A 23,092-nucleotide genomic window follows, 5' to 3' on the forward strand; every position below is an offset into this window, starting at 1 on the left:
TATGACTAATTTGGAGTCATTCAAATTTACGCCCCATTTTGTCATTCAGATTAAAGCCTCACAATTAAGTCATAAAAAAGCCCTATTCTTGGTCATTCAGATTTATGCTCCACATTCTTGGTCATTTAGATTTGAACGCCTCACTCTTAAGTCATAAAAATATTGCCCCTTTCTTAGACATTAAGGTTCATGCCTCAGTTTAAATCATTCAGATTTATGCTCTTTCTAAGTCATTCAGATTTAAGCCCCAATAATTTTCTAAGAACAGCACAGTTGTCTTTTAAGTAAAATTTAAGTACTTCTGACCCCTATCAGGTATTTCATTTTAAAAATAACAAAATTATCCTAAATCTTTATTTACAAAAATATTTTATCTCTAAAAATGTAACTTTGACAACCTAAAAAGTTTAAGAATAAATATCAAACCAGAAGAAAAGTGAAATGATTAACTTAAAAAAAAAACAGACAGGATTTCTGTGTGAGTGTTTTCACATGTATTAAAATCATCATCTCATTATGTAAATACCTTTAACTGAGGTTTGTTAAAAATAAACAAATTAAACCATACAAGGACAAAAACAGAAAAAAACCTTCGATGAGATCATTGTGAAAGAGATTATTCAAAAATCTGTCCCAATAGACTTTAATGCCTGCAACACGGAAGAACTGAGCAATAAAATTCCTTATTTTGAAACAAGCTATAGCATATTTTTGAATCTGACTATAATATGATATTCAGATGATGTATTGAATTGAATTTTGCTTTAAAAGGTTTGCTTGTCTTTAAGTAATTTACCAATTCTTAACCTTGGACATAAATTGATGGTAGGCTTAGGAATATTTTGTCTTTCCAAAACGTTAAACCTGAAACTTTTAACTAAAACAGTTATACCAAAATAACCCTCATCTGAAACAGACTATAGCATGAGAGAATAAAACATTGATTACATGTACATAGACTAAATTGACATGAACATAGACTACTGAGGCACACACCTGGGACACTGTGATATTACATTTTCTCGCCAATTCTTCTTTTGCCTCTTCGCTAGGGTAAGGATTACTCAGATGCGAATAGAAGTATTCGTTTAGCACTTCAGTTGCTTGTTTACTAAAATTGCGCCTCTTTCTCCTGTTTAGAAACAATTGGAAATGAAAACAAAACATCCAGATATGTAAAACAAGGAAGTTAACACAGTAAAATTTCTCATTAGTAGTTCCATCCCTTGATTTATTTGGCACTTAATATTCAAGAATAATTGAAACAGACTATAAGTCCAAGTTTAAAGACCAAACTTTTTCAATTCATTTGAAGATAGCAATTTCATATTACATTATTAGCAAAATTGGTCTTTTTATCTGTCTTTTCTCAATAATACTTGTGCCAATGAGCCAATTTCTGGACAATAACTCTTTAAATATGCCCAATTTGGAAATGCAATTCCAAAAATGTGCCAAAACTGGGACAGGCGTGCTAATGAGCAATTTTATGGTTAAGGAACAAGAAATACCAAACAATAACACACCTGCGACACTGTGATATTACTTTTTCTCGCCAATTCCTCTTTTGCCTCTTCGCTAGGATATGGATTACTCAGATGCGAGTAGAAGTAATCGTTTAACATTTCTATTGCTTGTTTACTAAAATTGCGTCTCTTTCTCCTGTAGACCAGAGAAGACATTTTTTCAATTTTTAAAAATGAACACAGTCAAAAACTTTACAAAAAAAAATATTTGCGAATCAGTTTTGAAAATTGATGGTCACAAAATGTAATTAAATAATAAATTATCTGTTTGTTTATTTTTTGGGAGGAAAAAAAATACACTTCTAAAATAATCAAGCAAACAAATGGGAACCTTTTGTTTAAAGTATGATTTCTGTCAAAAACTTCTTTAGCAAAAGTAATTAAATTTCGAAACTTTTTTTTAATGGTCATTTGAAAATATGTATTGCCTGAGGTTCAGGTTTAATAAGCAATTATGATTAATCATTTAACATTTTATGACCATAAACATTCATAATTGCGATGAGAATGGCTTCATTCCAGTAAAATCTTCGCATGCATTATTACATCATATGACAGATCGGTTTGACACGAGACTGCACATTCTAATGTTTTTCTATAATTATATGACATAATTTAAATTATTCACATATTATCAACGAGCGAATCTTATGATCACTGCTTTGTATCAATATCTCTGAGTAGTTATAACATACATTGAAGGGCTTTAGAATGTCTTTGTTAATTCAGCCAGTTTCGTTTTTTGGCAATTCAAAATTAATTTAGTATCTATTCAAAATTTAACAAAAAATTGTAATTTTCTGATATTTTTCGTACGCTCGTCGATAAGACAGTTTTCAACACTCTGTGTATCTCAGGTATTTTCCTTACATGTATTAACCAGCCACATCAGCTTATTTCAAACATGGGCCATTTTAGATAATTGTTAAAGTTAACAACTTTGTTAACTTTCAAATTTGTACTGCTCTGGAAGTTTCACAAATGTGCTAATTATTATCTGCAGTATTTTTAACCTGCTAAAGCAATTTTTGATTTTTTATGATAAAGTAGTACATCATGATTCACCTTTAACAGTTAACAACGATGTTGTTAATCAAGTTGTTAACTTTAACAAATTACAGAAAAAATTGGTCCTTTCATTTTACAGTAAATGGTGGAATTTTCTGCTAAAGATATAAGAAAATTTATAGATATATTGATCAGGATATAATGCATATATAATGTTTAAGGGAATCCACAAAAACAGCTGTTATTTTTTGGGTCCATTTAATTTTTGGAATCATTTCATGTAAGGAAAAAACTGAGCATACTTCACAATAAATGTACAGCCTTTTCATTTAAATTTTCTTTTATCCAAACTTTTTATTTAATTCGGAAAAACATGAAACAAACAATACAGTGGAACCCTGTTGGCTCTAACTTCTAGAGAGCGTAATAATCATGAGCCTCTGGGAATTAGAGCTAAGCAGGAATGCTTACCATCAGCATAAAGAGATCGGTCCTTTAACATCCTGTTCGAGGCACTATATTGCATGTTTCAGCTTTATCAAATTTTTCGATATCATTTTTAGTTCAACGCAACACTGTCATAACTGCCGAATTTCATTCAAAAGGAAGTAATAGCAGTTTTGCATGGAACCTTTTATCACTGTAGATACGGTTATAATTTCATGAGGATGTGAAGTTCGAGAAGAGATTTCCTTGGATTTAACCAGATTTTGCCGATTTATAATTTACTACTGCATTATTAATCATCTTCAGACATTTGAATACTAAATTTGGAACATGATAAATATTTGGAACATGATCAATTCTAAATCCTCGAAAAATTATAACAAGCTACAGAAACCTATTCATACTAACAACGATATTTTACTTTAATAGTAAATGTGAAGTCTATAGAAATCTATAGACTTAAGCCACAGACGTACCTGGCGTCCAAAAATCGAGATCGTAGAATCATAACAGCCTCGCAGGTACTCTGTTTCAACTGCATTTCAATCGCAGCAAACTTTTTCCGTATTATGCTGACCATACGCTCGATCTCTTTTGGAGCAATAGGGCGCGTTCTGCTCTGCTCTCGAAGCAGGTTAACAACGTGTGTCGTGAACTCGCTGCAAGCCTGAAAAAAAACGTTAGAATATATAGATATTATACTTTTTTCTTTTTTTCTTTTTTTTAACCTTTTACAATACTGAAAGCATAGTTAAAGCATATATTAATGTTAGAACTTTGTTAAGATATAGTGACATGGTGTTTCTATATATGTCCTTCTTCTATTCTTTTTAAAATGTATTCATCAATTCTGAACCTAACGGAAACTAACATTTTCTTTTAAAATAAAAAACCAATGTTCATAATCAGCGTCCATAGCACCTGCATCAATTTCGATGGAAAACAAAACTAAAACCATGTTAGAAAACTACACAGCAAATTATTATTTAAAAAAATGCATTTTTTTCAGAGTAAGAATTAATCTCTTCACTTCGTTTTACATTTTTACTCCAATTTTATATACAGGGGTTCAAACAGCTGATAAATGCCAATATAGAAATATAGCCAAGAATCTGTTTGTGTATTAGGGTTTTTATGCTGTAAGAAGGGTAAAGTTGCTTCGACCCCTTTTGAAACTGTTGCCAAGGTCATTTATTTCAAGGTATTTTAGGTACATGATAAAAATGTCCAAAACACAACAACAAACCATCTTTGTATAATAGTTTTAAGTTAAAAGATCTTAATACTGATTTCAAATTTCATCCTGAAAGTTAGAACCCCTGTTTCTAAAGTTTTAAATTTATTTAATATATTTTCTCAACATAAAATCGACCAGAATTTTGTTTTCTACACCATAAACACCATGCTTCCAAACCAAATATGTCGTATTCCTGAAGGACAGAGATTGTTAGTGGAATGTAACCTAATCTACAGTATTAGTGGCCTTTAACCGTATCAACTATATCCCTTCAAAAAAATTACCCACATCATTAAAACAGGTTTTAAACAAAATATGATTACAGTTTTATGAAATCCTTATCACTATTTTACAATATTATACAATATTTTATAAATAAATATTTTTTTTATCATTATAATTGATAACTAAGAATGCATTTCTCGAAAATCTGACAGTCACCAATTTTACTTTGCACATTTTCAAATCTAAAAAGTCATATTAGTAACTATCAAAACTTCAATATCTCTATGATTTATCACATAAAAACTCCCATCAATATCACACAAAATATTATCAATGTTAACTACACTCCCTCTTTTTGCTCTCAACAACATTTCCAACTGCACCCCATTGTTACCATCACCGCATCTGCAAAATCTGTAATAAAGCTATACACCAGCAACCAACATCTCAGACCCACACTGGAAATATGTTTCGAAATGATTTTCTAAATATTAATTTTATTGAAAGATTTCCTGTTTTTGAAAGATTTACTGTTTTTGAAAGAGTTACTGTTTTTCAAAGATTTACTGTTAATATGTATTTGAATAATCCAATTACCAGTTTTGAAAAACAAAGCGTAATACATTCAAACTTTTTTCTGTAAAATTAATCCAGAACAAAGCATTATCACTTGCTTATAACTATAACTTGATAGATTTAAAAAAAAGGTTTCTTTCTATCTTTGTTAACAATTCTTTAAAATACATTTCATAACATTTCCAGTGAAAGGTCACAGACCACCAATATTGCGTGATTTGTGTAACCTACTACCTGGTCATATTTAGCCATTTCAGTCTGGTATATGCCGCGTATCCGTGCAAGTTTCGCCTGGTAATCATTATTTTGAAGATCGTTCCCCTCCGAATCCGGCTACATGGTGAGAATACATAGGTGAGTGAGGCAGGAAGGATTAAAACGTAATCAGGGATGTGATTTACGTGTTAGCTGGGCTGAAGCCATTTTTGCGTTCGGGTTTGGGGGCACTTTTGGATCACAATGGACGCCTAAAAGAGTGAATCACATCGCCCCAAAAGCCATTTTTGCACTGGGTTTTGGGGGAGCTAATGGGTGTCAAACAGAGTGAAGCACCTGACCCCAAAAGCCATTTTTGCATGGGTTTTGAGGGCGCTTAAGGACCACAATGGGTGCCGAACAAAGTGAAGCATATCCCCAAAAGCAAAACTGGCTTGTTAGAAGTTCTTTTAATGCCTGATTTCAAATTTCAAGCAAACTGACCCTAAACAAATAAAGAAACAGCCAAAAACAACCACTTAATTTTTTGAATCAATTAAAATTAAAAATTAAAATTCATTTTGGTCCCTTTAAGCCATTTGTTTTGCAAAAATCAACAAATAATTGTACAAATCACATCCCTGTTTTGTAATAATGTAATCTAACTCCAGGTGGCATGAATTATAATAAAAATACCAGCAAGCATGATTATTATTGTAATTTGCATGTGGCATAAATAATAAAAGAAGAAACCACATGCAGGCAAAATGGTTTTAAAAACATCTGCAAATTATTCTGATGCAAACCATCTGTCACGCAGTTTGGAGAATGCCAGGTAATTGCTTTATTAATGCATATGGGATTTGTTAAACAACAATTAATTGCAGGTGGGCTTAATTAAATGAAAATTCATAACAATAAATTGCAGGTGGGCTTATTTAAATGAAAACCAACTGCAGGTGTGCTAGTTATACTTGAAACCATCTGCAGGTGTCATAGTTGAGATGAAAACTTTCAGGTAGGTTTTTTAAACTGCAGCAGACAGTTTTAAATGGAAACAAAATTCATTATGGATTTTTCACATAAAAATAATGCAGTACTGCAGGTATAATTGACCAATTTCAGACCAATGACAGGTGGTAAAACAAATTGCAGATGGGATATTATCAATGACACAAACAAGATGGATTTTTTACAAGGAGACACCTGCAGTTAATATCTTCTAACTTAAAACCAACAACAGGTGGAAAACAATGCAGGTAGGATAGTCTATGAAACATATTAAAGATGGGATCATAAAACTTGGGACCACCTGCAGGTTGTTTGTTCAATAGAAAATGAATATGGCAAAAAAATAATGTAGTTAGGGTTAAAACATTTTCAGAAACAGGTAAGCTATATAAGGGTGGCTTTTTTTATAAGGATTTATGTAAGAACCTTATTGTCACCATTGGAATGGTTATATTAAAACACACACTTAATTTTTTTTTTTTTTACTAACTGGTTATAAAAACGGCAGGGTCAGTGCCTTTTTTGTAGGTAGAGTCAGGTAACCCAAACCAAGTGTATCTTTTTTATGGCCTAGAAAATCAGATAAGCAAAAAACACTGCTGATGAAATGGTTAACATAAAACAAATTGCAGGTGGAATCGAATCCAATAAAAACCACCTGGAATATTTTGCAGGTGGGTTAAATTATTACAAGCTGAAGCAGGCAAGTTGTTACCAAGGCCAACCATCTGCAGATGGGGTCTTTCATAATAAACTTATAATTCCTTAAATTAAGCACTTGAGAAACATAATTAAATGTTTTTGGTATTTTGTAACAAAGTAAAGCTAGAAGCTATTCAGAAAGCAGTTTAATAGGTGGTACTATTTTCACCAAAATGACAAATTTCTTAACCAAATCTTGTCTTCAAGTGCTTAATTCAAGTATTTAAAAAGAAATCATCATAAATATCATACATAATTATGTAATAAATATGCAACAATGTGAAGTTATAATGCATATAATTGGTCAATCTCCTATGCGGTAACCTTCCTTGACGAGCGGATAAGATCGCTGCCAACCCGTACGAAAATAGCTGGGTTTTGAGCTATTAAAAGTATTTTTTAATATATTTCTAAAGTATTGTGAGTTCCATTAAATAACATTGTCTCCAATGTTATAAAAGATGACTCAATATTTTTAATTTTTGAATGACATCATGTTATTTGGATCGTGGCGATAAATGGAACTTGCGCTGTGGCAGCGATATGGCAAAGGGACAAAACCACTGTGTGGAGATTGGTCATTAAAAAAAAGCATATTAAACCCACTTTAAATATAAGAGATCTTGAACTGCACAAGAATTGTTAGGTTTTAGCACAGGTAAATGTTTATTTTGCAAATGTATTAAATTGACCCTAACTGAACAAGCGTGCAAGCCCATTTTCTAACTCTAGTGCTTGGAGTCAACTTTTTTAGCTAGCCCTGCATCCAGAATTTGAGCAAGCCCGAAAAAACAAAAATACCAGAGCATGGCTTTATCATGGGCTGGTTCAAATTTCGACCAATGACACAACGGCCATTGACATTTTTCTACGACCCAAATCTACAAATATCAGTACAGTCCAAGGTCAGACTAGGAGTCAATATTTGTTTTATGCACTCCGAGGCCATAAAATTGACAAAAATCAAATATAACCTCAGGAGTTAATAAATTTTAAACAGTGAAATGACCTAGATGTTCGATTTTTTCGTCACAGTGATAATAGGGTTTAAAATGACATGGCATTTTTGTGCAGGCTATCAATAAATAGTTTTATTACTTGAATGGTCATAAAATATCAATTTGAAGTATACTGATTGAAAAAAGAATAAAAATGTGAATTGTTTTTTCAGTACATTGTAGATATCAAATAAAATTCTTACAGTTTGTTCTATTCACATATCAATGATTTCCCCCGGGGAGGGGACAGCGGTGGGGATCTGTGGGCATACAGTGAAAATATGGTCCAACTTTCTAAATATAATCTTTGGGGGGGGGGGTGTTATATTTTTTTCAATTTGACAGTTTCACAATGCTTGTGAGGAAACACATCATCCTATAATCAAAAGGCCTGCAAAGTGTCCTCATTAAGAGCTCCATCACATCTCTTCATAGAGGGCCCACAGCCCCACCCCTGGTAAAAACAAGGACTCTAAATAACCTGGTATTTTTGTATATACATATATATGTTTTTGCAAGTTAACATGTAACAAACATGAAACATAGTCATAAAAGCAGACTTGAAAAACAGGGCTATTTCACCTCATATAATAGTTTATTTCCTTATTGCCAAAAAAGAAAAAATGCCAAGAGAATGAAGGAAATATAATTAAAAAATTAAACAGTGTAATTCTTAAGAAGCCTAAAGCGATATTAATTTCATTCGTTCATAAGATTTGCCCAATCACACTTGAAGAAAGACAAAGCTTTTTTTTACGTAATATGTGAGCGCATGTTTTATAACTAGCTCTTTGCACATGTATGTAATTAGAAGACGTTTTTTGTAAAAGCAAAGCATGTTAGTTAAAAATGAGATAAATCTTAGAAAATAGAATTTTAATTCTCTGTGAGTCACTAATTTGACAGACTTTTCGAAGATTTGTTAGTGTGTTATTTTTTCCAAACTTTTGCAACTGGGCGCATCCAAATATATGTAGTCCTATTAAAATGAACAGCAAATCTAAATAGGGGTTGGAAAATTGGATACAAACATCCATTTTTTTTCGATTTCAACAACAATCTTCACAAATCTTTATGACTACAAAACTGGGTACACAAAAAGGGTACACAAATAAAATGCGTGTACAAGTAGCCGATAACATGAGTGAAAACAGCCATTACCGAAGCGAAACAAGGACAACAAACAGAGGACCCTTAATACACACCTGTTCATATTTTTCCAACTCTGTGTGATATATCTGTCGAATTTGTGCCAATTTTGCGCGGTAGTCTGAATGCTCAATTGCGCTGTCGGGTTGTCCGCCCGATGCTGCCGCAGTGGCGTTCGCGGCTGCCGAAGACCCGCCCCCTTTCTCTGGGCCCGCTACCCCCTCAGCGATCAGCATGTTATCTAGACGCATGAGCTGAGGATCTGGGGGCTCATCTTCTTGTGAGTTTCTGATGCTTAATACTGGAATGAAAATAAGGAAATACATTAGTGCATCTAAATAGAAATAATTTGATATGTATATTTTATTAGAATGCAATCTAAGGCTTGTTAAACGCTCAAACTCCAGGAGCTTCAGGGGGGTTTCGCCACCCCTGAACAACTACAAGGATGCTGCCCATGATAAGCAGGATCCTTACATGACAAAGTGGCTACAGCAAAGCTTTTCAAAACATAAGGGTTTTCAATCCACACTACAGCCAAAAAAAAGGGGTGGGTTTGGGAGGAAAAAATAGGGTCGGAAATGTAAAGTTCTTGGAAATAAAAAAAAAAAATTTAACCCTTAGCTTTAGTATTTGATTAAGTGTTTTTTTAAGCCTTAATCTTTGTGCTTTTAGTTAATATTTTGAGGAAATTCAATTCAAATGGCCTTGTCCAATTTATGCCTAAACTGTAGTATTTGATGAAGTGAGGTTTTTTAGCCTTTATTAATCTGTGTGTTTTTAGTTAATATTTTGGAGGAAATTTATTCAAATGGGTTTGTCCAAGCAGATTCCATTGTATAGTTTTCTACAAATCCAATCTCCCATATGAATTATCTTTGTGACCTTGTGTTTTATTGTCAGATTTACGATTTCAGTATTTCCCAAAATCTTGCGGAAACCAGGAGATTAGCTACATGCCCCTTGAACCTTTCTGGATTTTTCTCATTACAAAACCCAATTTTCGGCTATTGATTTAAGACTTGGGCTCTATCCTCTTCAGCCAATTTCAGACCAAGTATATTGTCTGAGACACCAGTTCTGGAATTCTCAGTTATAATCTTCAGCACTCGTGCAAAACACACGCAACTCCATTTAAAAAGAAGAACGAGTTACGTCTGCCTTGCGTTATGCCCTTAAATCCTTAATGTTTCATGGCGTTAAAGTCTCAAGAAATACCAACGATCAATAAATTGTCCAGAATTAGGTATGTCTGAGAAATGGCTTGTAATTAACAAAGGCAATAATTGTTAACTTTGGCTGTGATTAAATGTTGAACAACAATAGATTTCAATTTCTTTAAATCTTGCATTAAAGCTGCACTCCACAGACTGACGGTTTTTTATTTTTTGTCCTGGAATGAGCCAAGAAATGCGTAATTGTCTTCAAACCAATGATACCAGATTTTCTGTCAAAAGATCAGATTGCAGTTTTTCATGTTTACGTATGGGAATTGATGTTTTATGACTAAAAGCGTTATTAAAATTGAAGAAAAATATTTTCAGCAGTCTTCCTAACTGTTGAGATCTGTTTTATAGCGAGTTATCTTATGAGACTGTATCAAAGACATTGATTCCAAAGTCAGCTGATTCTGAGACAAAAACTAAAAAAAGAAAACTAAAAAAAAGTCAAAACTTCAATCTGTGACAGTGCAGCTTTAATACAAAGTTACATCATACAATAAACATCATTATTTCAAATGCCAAATATGTTAAGATTGTATGTACATAATCATATTATAAGTTTTAATAAAAGCAAAGGAAATATTTAACAGTCCTAAGCATTTATAACTTCTACAAAGGCAGACATTTGACAGTCCTAAGCATTTATAACTTCTACAAAGGCAGACGGGTGCCAATGCTAGTCTTCATTAGGGCGGAAGGGTGCAGCCAGAAATTGAGAGAGTGATGCACCCTTCTATTATGCTAGCTTATTTCCGATTCATACATGTATTATTTTATTGTATACATGAATAGATCCAGGTACAAACCCTGACCCCTTCAATATCTTTTCAACTAAAATGCTAATATATTGTATGATTATTATTGTTGTTTAAGAATATATGTGCAATTTCACAGCATGGTTCCTGCACATTTTATTTCCCCCTCTCCCCTAGCCCCAAATCCAGGCATGCTAACCCTTGAATTATACTTACCTTTCTGATCAGGAAAACTGTGTCATTTTGTCTACAATTGGGATTTCTTATTTTCCCTAGAAATGAATGCTTTTAAAAATTGATGGAAAATTCAACAGAATGAGATCATGCTGTTTCTCAAGAATTCATACAGCAAATCTTCTATCTGAAAATGGTTTTGGGATCCAATATGTTTTACTGGAAATTTAATTTTACATTTAGGAAAAGTACATGTTTAAGTTGGGAATTAATTTATTGGAATTAAAACACCATCGTATCATATATTAAAAAATATTTATTATTAAGTTTTTGATTTGATACATAGGTTTCTATCATAAGATCTTTTGACAGACAAAATCATTTGAAAGACACCCATATTTTTCAATCAAAAACAATAGACATTGCGCAATCATAAATCAGTCTCAAAGCAAAAATACAAGATCAAAATTTAAGACAGAATGCAGCGCACTTGTTCAAGAGCAGTTGAAAAAATATCTCAAGGATTCTTTTATCAGACAACGCAATTGTACGATATTGATTTCTTTAGCACTTAAATCCCTCTAAATTACCCAGCGTTAGTCTTTTTCCATAGCTTTAGGAAAGGTCTCTGTCTCGGCTTTGGTTATTTATATAGGAGTTAATGAAAACTGGTGCAGCCTGAATAAATTTCAATCAATAACATGATCCATTATAATCTTGAAGGAGATAAAGATTTAAAGACAACATCCTCAAAATTTCATCGCGAAATTCCCTAGGATAAAAATATAATCTCGCTGAGTCTAAAGAATGTCATTCTCTGTATCAAGTCTGAAGACATGGAGAGATGATAAGATCATCATTACTCATGCAGTATTTAGTTCATCTTAGGCAAGACTTTTTTAATACCATTAATACCGCCTAACTTAGTTCTTATATCAGTCTTGCTTATCCAAAATACCATTCAAGTTATTATTACCTCTGTCTTGTGTTCAAAATATTCAAGAGACCTAAATTGACTAAAAGTTCAAAATTGACTCAGTCTATCTTTTGAGACCAAAATATCTTTTAAGGGCCATAACTCTGTCTTAAATGACAAAAATATCACTCAAGGGTCTGAACTCTTGTGAGTCCAAAATTTCATATAAGGACCATAACTCTGCCTTGCATGTAAAAATATCATTCAAGGGCCTGAACTCCTCTGTCCTGAGTCCAAAATAACTTTCAAGGGCCTGAACTCCTTCATGCTTGCGAGTCCAAAATATCTTTTAAGGTCATAACTCCGTCTTGAATGTCAAAAATACCATTCAAGATGCTTAACTCCTCTCTCTTGTGAGTCCAAAATATCATTCAAGGGCCTGAACTCCTTTGTCTTTTGAGTCAAAAATATCATTCAAGGGTTATAACTCTGTCTTGCAATGCATGTAAAAATCATTCAAGTGCCTTAACTACCCTGTCTTGTGTGTCAAAAACATCATTCAAGGGGCTTTATTACTGCCAAGATATTATTCAAGGGCCTTAACTCCTCTGTCTTGCATGTCAAGAACATCCATCAAGGGCCTTAATTACTGCCAAGATATTGTTCAGGGGTCTGAACTCCTCTGTCTTGTGTGTCAAGAACATCCATCAAGGGCCTTAATTACTGCCAAGATATTATTCAAGGGCCTTAACTCCTCTGTCTTGCATGTCAAGAACATCCTTCAAGGGCCTTAATTACTGCCAAGATATTGTTCAGGGGCCTGAACTCCTGTCTTGTGTGTCAAGAACATCCATCAAGGGCCTTAATTACTGCCAAGATATTATTCAAGGGCCTTAACTCCTCTGTCTTGCATGTCAAGAACATCCTTCAAGGGTCTTAATTACTGCCAAGATATTGTTCAGGGGCCTGAACTCCTCTGTCTTGTGTGTCAAGAGCCAATTTTTTTTCCTTTGCCCAACATAACCTTCACCTTAACTTCCCAGTGTTTCAAATTCTTTAATGAAAATTAATGTGACTGGTCGCTTGAAAAAAAAATTAAAAAAATTACCATCTTTGATAAAAAAAAAAAAATACATGCATTTCAGACTAATAAAATATCAATTTGGCGCAGCTCTGAGAAATTATATGACGTTTTCAAGGCCTTCGTCTGCACCGATACCCTAAAAACGCCTGCACCGATACCCTAAAAACGCACCAATAAGAAAGATAATTATGCTTTAGCTTGACAATGAGGAAGCATGTGTAGTACTTTAGTGCAGTAAAAATATATTTGCACGAGATTCCCAATGATTTAGTTAAAACAATCTAAAAGATTTATATCCTTCAAGATAGGCTTGACATTTCTGCTGAAAACTAATCCTCACCCTGATAAGCAATCCAGTTTTCTGTCTTATTTTATTCTTTTTTCGAGTTTATAAAATATCTGGGATGTTACAATTGGTCTGATTTCAAAGTTTTTTATGTAGAAGCAATGCGATGGCTGAACAGAATTTTAAGAGTTTTAACTTTTACTGATTTCTTTATTGAATGTTTTTGCATGGAAGAATATTTTTCTTTGCATTGCTCGAAAGGCACAAGTGTTTGTCTATATTTTAAGAGATTTTGCAAAGTATTTTTTTTCAACAACCTATTAACTTTGGGAGATCATTTAGCTGATAAAGCCAGTCTCAGACTCTGGTTCATGTAGTTTGTAATATGATAATCACTTCATTTGAATTTCAGGATTCCATTCCTGACCTCCACCCACCCCCAATTAAGTGTTATAAAAGCCTCCTATTGTAACCCTAAGAAAAACGCCCAGATTATTTTATATCGATTCCTATAATTCTAAATTCACTTTTGAAATCAATCTGTACCACCATGACCTCTTTATTTTTAAATAAATATTCAAATGGCACAAATCCAGAATTGATAAATAAAATGCTTCATTTGGCGTCAACCGACTGACTTACCGAAAATACTTCTTGCGGCCAGGAAGATTTTGAGTCACCTCCATGTTTGTTTGAAGGTGTGTTGTTTTGATGTTTTTTGGGGGGGAGGGGGGTGGGTGAGGGGGGGGGGTATAAAAGTTAAGGGTTTATGAAAAAAGAAAAATATCTTCCTTGTCTAATGATGCGGTGGAATCTACGTCAGGTAATGTTAAACAAAGTATTTTATGTTTGCAGCCTTACATGTACATTTTCACAATAAAATTCACAGCTATTGTACATAAATTTATTTTCTCTTATGTAAAGAGTACAACTCACAAGAAGTGAATAATTTATTGGTTGAAACTATTCAATAACAGTTTGCTTTTATGTACATGTGAATAAATCAACGAGTATCGTTATATCCTGATGATGTGTAACACGTAACGAGCCATTTCTTTATTCGTTTGAACTTAACTTTAAAGCCACTTGCTCTCAAAGAATTTACGTTGGGAATAGTTTTATATCAAATGTTCAACGAACCTTTTCTTTTTCTCTTTGACAAACAACTTTACAGCATCTCGCACACAGATGTAATGTTGGAAAGTGTTATATCAAAATTTGTTTAAATTTAATTTTATTTATTTAATGACATATTTCAATAAATTTACACCATCAGCAAAATGCAGTTATTTGAACAATTTTGTAAAAAATATATCCTGCTTTTCAAACACTCCATCAAAATGAAGACTTTTCTGCAATATTTTATTATTCTCAATCTTTGTGAATATAAATAAAAAATATCATTATATATTTATAAAATTAACAAAAGAATTATTTCTCTAATTAATCTGAACTTCAAAACAAAATAAAACCATACAATTACTAACGTATCTTCACATTACATACAAAATCAAAATTTTCAATGTTTGAGAATATTAAATTAAAAATATAATTATATATATATATATATTAGATTAACAAAATAATTATTACTCTTAAATAAACTTCAAAACAAATTAAACGGTTAAAAATTCTTCACATTACATATACAAAATTTAAATTTTCAACATATGGCTCTCTAAGTATATATATAAAAGCATGTGAAAAGGTCTCCTTATATCACTTAAAATGCAATAAAAACCAAACATTAGCAGAGGAGAATTGGTTTGAGGACATGAAATCGATAGAATTTCCATAAATTTTGTCAACAAATCAACATGACAAACATTTGTCTGTGCTTCTGTGCTCCCCAGATAATTTCGTGAATGAAAACGTCATGTCAAAAGTATATACGAAAATCATTGTAGGCTATATTGTTTAAAGCCATTGTATAAGCTCCCGTTAGGCAGCGGGGAAATACGATCCATATTACATGAACGTTTTCAGAGAAAGTTAAATAAATATATAAAATATTCTGTTCTGCTTGCTGTTATGAATAAATGTTGAATTTTCTATTGTATCTTGATATCTCTTGAGAGGATGATCGCTTTTATGAAGCATGTGATGACTTTTGGAGTATTAAATTGTTACACGCTTCATAAATCATATCGTTGTGCAGTGTTTTCAACCATTTTAGGAATGGGTTGGGGGAGTTGAAATCTGAAATAACTTTAGTTACTTGTAAATACATTTCTAATAAAACTGTAATTTTTTTCTTATTTTTTTTTCAAAGCTGCACTCTCACAGATTGACCATTTTGACTACTTTTTATTTTTTGTCTTAAAATAAACTAATTTTTGCGCAAATGTCTGAGCACCAGTAATAAAAGCCTACTGACAAAAGACAAGATCGCACATCCCTTAGTTATGTTCGTAAAATGTTTTATGCTGAAAAATTCATTATTCTTAAAGCTGTAGTAAATATTTAAGTGTACAGGCTATGTTACGATCACCTGTACATTTAATTCTATGGTGCACATGCTGGTCAGAGGTCCCCATGAGGACAGAAGGGTGCTTTCAAAAAAGGACAGGGTGCAGCACTTTCCCTATCACCCTCTAGATAAAACCCTGTATCCATTCATGGTTGAAATAAAACTTTCAATTAACTTAATTATTTTTAACATTTTGACAAACAGTTACTATTATAAATATGGTGTTTAGGACTTTTAGGGAATTAATTTTTAGACTGCCTGTAGTATATAATATATCCCCTAAAAATCGTAAACACCATCTTCGCATCAGAAAGTTTTGAATGAAAGGTCAAACATGAACTCACGAACAATTAAAACACATGACAATGACTTTAGGATAATCATATTGTTCACAGCAGTAGTCACAACACAGCCTTAGGGCGAACGAAAATCAGAGTTAAGAAAAATTTAGGGCAATCCATAATTCGTTGACAGGTCGTAGGAAAATGCCTTTCGGCTATAATAAAAAGATGGTATCTAGCCACAGCTAACAATACAAGATGAAAACATAATTACACCACACATATTTCTAGGCAGTTTGTCAAATATACTACAAGTTTTCATTAATTACTAAATTGTTGGTACTCCCTCGTCAAAATGAAGAGTTTCTTTAACAAGACCAAACACTAAGAAAATTATTATTTATTTTGGCTTCAATAAATAATTCAGTCCATCAGCAGCTGTGCCTGGCTCAGGATATACCAAGTTATTTTTATGTTCAGCATAAACTTTTTTAGATGAAATCTTGTCTAGCTATCCTGAAAAAAACACACCCCCCCCTCCAAAAAAAAGTGATTACTAAATGAGTGCCATCCTAGAATAGAAACACCAGAGCCTAATAAATCCATTCTGGACCATTCTCAATTGTGAGATAGCTTTTCATTCCAAAGAGTTCAAATAAAACTTGTATTTACGCAAGTGTGTTGATCATGGAAATCCCACAAAATGGATGATTTTTTTTATATCACATGCCAAGAACACTAGTACAAAGTATGATGCATGTTGTTACACTTGTGTTCTGTAGTCCAAATTATTGTAAAAGGAAATTCAAACTATTCAGAAGGATCGTTGATCATATTAAATGTGGGTCCTTTTTTTATCTGGAAGCCCAAAACCTTCGTACACGTAACAAAGAAACAATTTGGGATGGCTTTATGTCTAAAAAATGGTTTAGTAAAGCAAAAAATAAACAATAGCTATTATATGATGACAAATCTACCGTTTGCACCATTTAATTTTCTAGACTCATCAATAAGTTTCAGCATCATCTTGAGAACATAAGTAAGGCCTGCCAGCTCTCTATTGTACAAGGAATAAGGACATTGTTATTATGGATCAACCAAAATTCACTCACCACTGATAAAAAAATCTGAGGCCTTCGTAGTGGATTTATATGGATATATGTTTATTTACCAATGGTCACAGATTTAAACCAAAGACTTTCGTACAAGTTAATCTACAAATACAGTGATATAGTCAGGATTTGAAAAGGGCAGGGTGCTAGGTCAGAAGGGCACTTTTGATGCGCTTTGAATAAGCCTGAATGGGGCACTTGCAAGGGCCAAAGGTCAATTCTTATTTCGTATGTGTTGTAACTACATGTACTTTCAATACTAATAATTTGTGATGAATACCGTAGCTGTGCCCCCACCCTGCTATTAAGGCCTAGCTGAAGCACTGCTACAGATTGTCTCACGCCACGGCCACATGATGAGGTGTGCGAAAATTAAGATCACGGAACTTGTGTTTCAGTGAAATATTTACACAGCATCATTCAGGGGTTCTGACAGCTGATTCAAGCCAAGGTTTTGATTTATATTGATTTCAAGATACTTTCATCTGTTATCTATGCAGATATCTGAGCAAAAAACAATTGTACAATTATAGTTCTGCAGTTTTCGTCGTCATTGAGTTGCCTGAAGCCCGAGACAAGTAAACAGTGTTTCAGATAAGTCAAAATTCCTAGCTGGATGCTCGAATGGGCAAGTGCATTTTCCCGAAATTTAGACACCTCTTTTTTCATAATTTCTTCAGCAACAATTCATAAATCCTGATTGAAAGTTATTATTATATTGACATATTGGCTTTCGTATATTTAAGCATGAATTGGTTATTTTAGGCTAGTAAAACTGTTTTGGGGCAAGTGGATTTGTTCAATAACTTGCCCAAAAGGACAAGTGCTTAAAAAAAATATGGCGAAGATTGGTCCTGTACAATAGTCTGAAGTTAAAGGCTCTCAATCCTAGGCCGGTATTCATAACACATATTAAGTCATTTATTTTCTTAAGCTGAATTCCTTAAATAAATAAATTTTAAGAAAAGGGTAAGTGTAATTTTTACAAAAAAATGAATATTACATATAATTAGTGAAATAAAGTGTATTAGATACTATTAATTTAAAAAGTAAGAATATCATATGACCAATCAGATACTTATTCATTGTGAATTGACCTTAGTTAGGAAAGTACTTAAGATGTTTTATTAATACCGGCCCAGAACTTTAAAACCTCTGTTCAATTAATAATGAAGGGAGCCAAATATCAGGACACTGTGAACTCTAAGAAATAAGAAAGAAGCCGACTTCAATGACATTCAAAGCAATGGTCTATTCACCTACCTGTTTTTTCTTTGATTTCACACAGAACACTGAAAAGGGCTGGCTTCATTCGATGACAGTTTAATGTGTGTTTCCTGAAAAAGTGAAAATGTCCGTAACTTCAACATATTTAAAAGTTTAATTTAGCTACCATGTTTATTAATTCAATTTAGTTCAATATGAACCTTATTTATTGCACTTGAATGTTCTTTCTTTAATGAAAACCAGGCAAATTGATGGCAATTAGCTCAGCTTAGAGAACAGTAGTTAGAACATGTTTGAACCACACGTAGTATCTTTAATAGTTCTGTCAGCTTGCTTAATTAAATCAGAAACATTACTTTTAAACTTTACTGTTCACTTAATTACATATTGCAATTTATTTTTTAAAACTAGGCTCTATAACCAAGGCTAGATATTAATGGACAAAAAACTATGCAAATGACTTATCAGACCGGTCACCCTGAAAAATAAACCACACAACATTTAACAAACATGCCTCATAATTCTATGAACCAATAAGGCCAAGTTTTACAAGCCCAAGGTTGATTCAGGCTTGCTGGTGTGTGCTTATTTTGATCACTGCAAAGGTAGCTCATTCAGTATTTTTAGTTTTGGCAGACATGAGTTCTAAGCCAATTTCATGTATACTTTTCACCCCAAGTTAACTTGACTTGGTGACAGAATGAATGTTAGAAATCACACCACTGATTGATTAATAATCAATTTCCAATGTATATATATTTACTTGTCTGTCCATGTAATATTTATTATTTCTATGTGAGGATCTAACAGCGAGGATTGATTTTGAAAAAGTAAAATTTCAAGTTGTTATAACAGGTCTAATGAGGGATGGAACTGCTGTTGGTAAAACTCAGGGCCCAAACCCTTTTTTGATTGTTGATTTTAAATATTGTGTAAAACTTTGCATTGATATTCTCATTGTAATACTTGCTTTTATACACTAAAATAGCATGAATCTTTATACTTTACGTTTGAGATAATTAATTATGAGAAAAACACCAATGAGTGTCGTTCCAATAGTTCAATATATTTTAATCCATCATTGGAACAATACTAGTCATGTAAAAAATTATCATACAAAGCACTTGGGAAACTCTTCAACATTAGACAATTCACAGCATTTAAACTCTCAGCATTTTCCTGGAACAAGTCGACTGACGGTTCACTGTAACTTTCAACAAATATAAATTTTTGTATATCGTATTAAGGTAAGAATTAACAAAGAAATACCAGAAATACCGGTGTCGTCCGATTTCAGGACTATGCCACAATGACACAACATCCTACAGGAACAACATTTAACAGTTAAGAATTCGAACCTTCACCATACCGTACAACATTTACAAGAACAAAAAAATGGAGTTACCAGGACCTTGCTTGTGCCTCATCCAAGCTCTGGTCCGTGATGGTCATTATCTGCTGTAAAATGTCCCCAATCTCTTGTTTTCTTTGATCGTTCGGCTCATCGTGCCCTTGTCCCATATTATATCCCTGATTCATGTTCATTCCAGCGGTGTTATTGTTCATATTACCACTAGGGTGCATCATGCGACTATCATCCATGATTAGTTTTGATTTTGGTTAAATTTGGTCACGACTCACGGTTTTGATTGTTGTTAGTTCACTGTAGCTAAAATGACAATGAAAACAAGACAAAACTCAATTTCGCGGAAAAGCAAATACAAAGCACTGTGTGGGTTTTAAGCAACCATTGACCGCAGTTAAACACTGCTGCTTTTGTCGCCGATCCGTTACATGAGGTCTAGATATTCCAGTAAGAATCTTGCAGACAATACAACTTTATCGTAGCAATGGCTGCCGCGGTGCATTCATCATCATTTTCCGGTAAGTCTGACCAATCAACGTGAAGATATTCCGGTCATGACCTCAAACTTACCTTATTAGCCAATGAAATGGCAGGAAATCCAATTAAGCTAGAGGCAGTCCGAAGATAATTTGACAGCTCCTTGTTTGAGGGACTTTCTCAAACTATCGAAATAGCGGAAAAGGTTATACTATACTATTTCAAACATCATTGCACACACAGTGATCACCCTTTACAAGCAGAAAAATATAATTATAATAGTACTGGGTTTTTTAAATTTAATACCTTACATGCTTTTAATCAGTGTATGTCATATAATCATAAGATCACGAATTTTAGTAGGGATAGTGACTGTCACGAATGTAATTCCCAGTGAAATAATATTGACCTAAAAAAAGGTATACACATATCTATTACTTTTGAAATTGATATTATAATTTCTCAGAAATATAGATTGTACAATATGATAAAGTCGTTCATGCCCACTATGTTATTAAAGGATGCTGTTTTTAAGTTAGATTACAAACTCAAAATGTATGTCATATCATCTTCTTCTTTTCTAAATTCACATAAATGTGATGATGCTAAGAATATAATGCATGATTCCTTTTCCGTGTTGTCTAAGGACCAGCGAAATTCCATTGAATTTCGTTCCGATAGCAGCTGTAATTATTATTATTATTATTATTATTATTATTATTATTATTATTATTATCATCATCATTATTATTATTAATGTTTTAATGTTTGTATTTCTCTCTCCATCTGTTCTAAATGTGTTTCTTTAGGATGTGTCGATAATAGATAATTTATGTTTCTTTAGAATGTGTCGATAATAGATAATTTATTAAAGAAGCTCTACTAGCTTATGATTATTGTTAATTTCCCTTGTCGACTTAAAATAAATAAAATCTAATCGTACATTATCTTATTGAAATGTCGAGCTTTTGCGGATTATAAGGTTTAATTCACAGACTGCCATATCCCCCGCCGAATTAAAAAAAGTATCAACTTCGCCTTACATCATAGGATAACAATTACATTGAAAATTATCAAAGGTCAGTTACTAATAAAACTTCACCCAGAGTTATGGTTTTTGCGCACTGTTCTTCTCCTAAATGAGATACATCTACATGTGAAGTTTGAAGTCAATACGTCAAAGACTTTTCAAGTTAGGCTCTGGACCAAAAAAAAATAAGTATGAACATAAACAAAGAGTCAAAGCTAAATATAATAGTGCAGCCAGAATGATGGTTTCTAGACTCCACTTCTCCTCAATAAGATCTATATGTATATCAAGTTTGAAGACAATACCTCAAAAGCCTTTCCAGTTATACTCAGTGCAAAAAATAATAACTGTGAAAATTTACAAAGGGCTATAGCTAAAAAATACTGCATCGGATTTATAGTTACTTTGCAGTGCATCCCCCCAATGAGATGTATCTGTATATGAAGTTCTGACAAAAACAACTAGTTCTTGAACGGACAAAATCGGTCTGATTATGCCAAATTTTAAGCTTAATTATAAGCAAAACTTTATTCGCCAAAGCTTAATTAACCAAGTTCTTTTACTAATTGTATTCTATCAGCAAATGGTACAAATTCAATTCAATACTGTATTGTAACGTACTGGGCCTACAAGGCCAACAGATCCCTTTAGGGAAAAGCATGCACGACCTGAAGGGGTCGACAGTCGACTGGTCTTTTATACATGTATATATAGGCCCTGAACCTCAACACGGAGAAATAGTTATGCCAATTTGCATATTACCAACCAAGTACATCAACGTACTATGAACGCACTTCCGCCTACAGCGGAACGCTACACTATGAACGCACTTCCGCCTACAGCGGAACGTTACAAAGTACATTACTTTCCCCTCCGGAAAGACTCGCCCTGAGCCTTGGCCTGGGAAACTCGTGGGTAAAGCAACTCCGATCCGGCAGTTGTCCATATCCCACCGCTGGCACCATTTGAAACGTGCGCGGCCATCAAGGCCAACAGACCCCTTCAGAGAAAAGTATGATCAACCCTGTAGGGGTCGACTGGTCTTATATAGATAATTCCTTAACCTCAACACGGAGAAATAGTTATGCCAATTTGCATATTACCAACCAAGTACATCAACGTACTATGAACGCACTTCAGCCTACAGCGGAACTTTACACTATGAACGCACTTTAGCCTACAGCGGAACGTTACACTATGAACGCACTTCAGCCTACAGCGGAACGTTACACTATGAACGCACTTCATCCTACAGCGGAACGTTACACTATGAACGCACTTCAGCCTACAGCGGAATGTTACACTATGGACGCACTTCAGCCTATAGCGGAACGTTACACTATGAACGCACTTCAGCCTACAGCGGAACGTTACACAATGAACGCACTTCCGCCTACAGCGGAACGTAACACATTGAACGCACTTCCGCCTACAGCGGAACGTTACACAACATTACATGTGATCACATGATTTCAAACGATCAGAATTGTTGTGTGGTGGATATAGACAGTTGTACCGTACTGGCTTAAAAGTGCATTTCCTCTTTTCATGTCCTTTTTAGTTTGTTTGTTTTTATAAATGTTTCTATTAGATCAGCAAATTGTGACTAATCATTAC

At 33.4% G+C, this 23,092-nt stretch overlaps 1 protein-coding gene across 8 annotated transcripts in view; it reads right to left on the reverse strand.

The window, feature by feature from the left end:
• Positions 1-20,494, reverse strand: part of LOC128223797 (pre-B-cell leukemia transcription factor 1-like) — a 44,844-nt gene extending 24,350 nt beyond the window's left edge. For 4 of the 8 annotated variants that reach the window (XM_052933195.1, XM_052933196.1, XM_052933197.1 and 1 more), the window contains exons 1-6: positions 20,008-20,493; positions 18,639-18,712; positions 9,131-9,375; positions 5,254-5,352; positions 3,458-3,648; positions 997-1,132 (exon numbers count right to left, since the gene is read on the reverse strand). In XM_052933195.1, coding sequence (XP_052789155.1) covers positions 997-1,132; positions 3,458-3,648; positions 5,254-5,352; positions 9,131-9,375; positions 18,639-18,712; positions 20,008-20,204 — 942 coding nt within the window. In that variant the 5' untranslated portion in view covers positions 20,205-20,493. Of the gene's footprint in view, positions 1-996; positions 1,133-1,526; positions 1,663-3,457; positions 3,649-5,253; positions 5,353-9,130; positions 9,376-18,638; positions 18,713-20,007 lie in introns of all 8 variants that reach the window. The other 4 variants (XM_052933191.1, XM_052933192.1, XM_052933193.1 and 1 more) reach the window with 4 other exon arrangements.
• Positions 20,495-23,092: the final 2,598 nt, after the last annotated feature.

This window comes from Mya arenaria, chromosome 17 (assembly GCF_026914265.1).
Source record: "Mya arenaria isolate MELC-2E11 chromosome 17, ASM2691426v1".
Lineage (NCBI taxonomy): Eukaryota > Metazoa > Mollusca > Bivalvia > Myida > Myidae > Mya > Mya arenaria.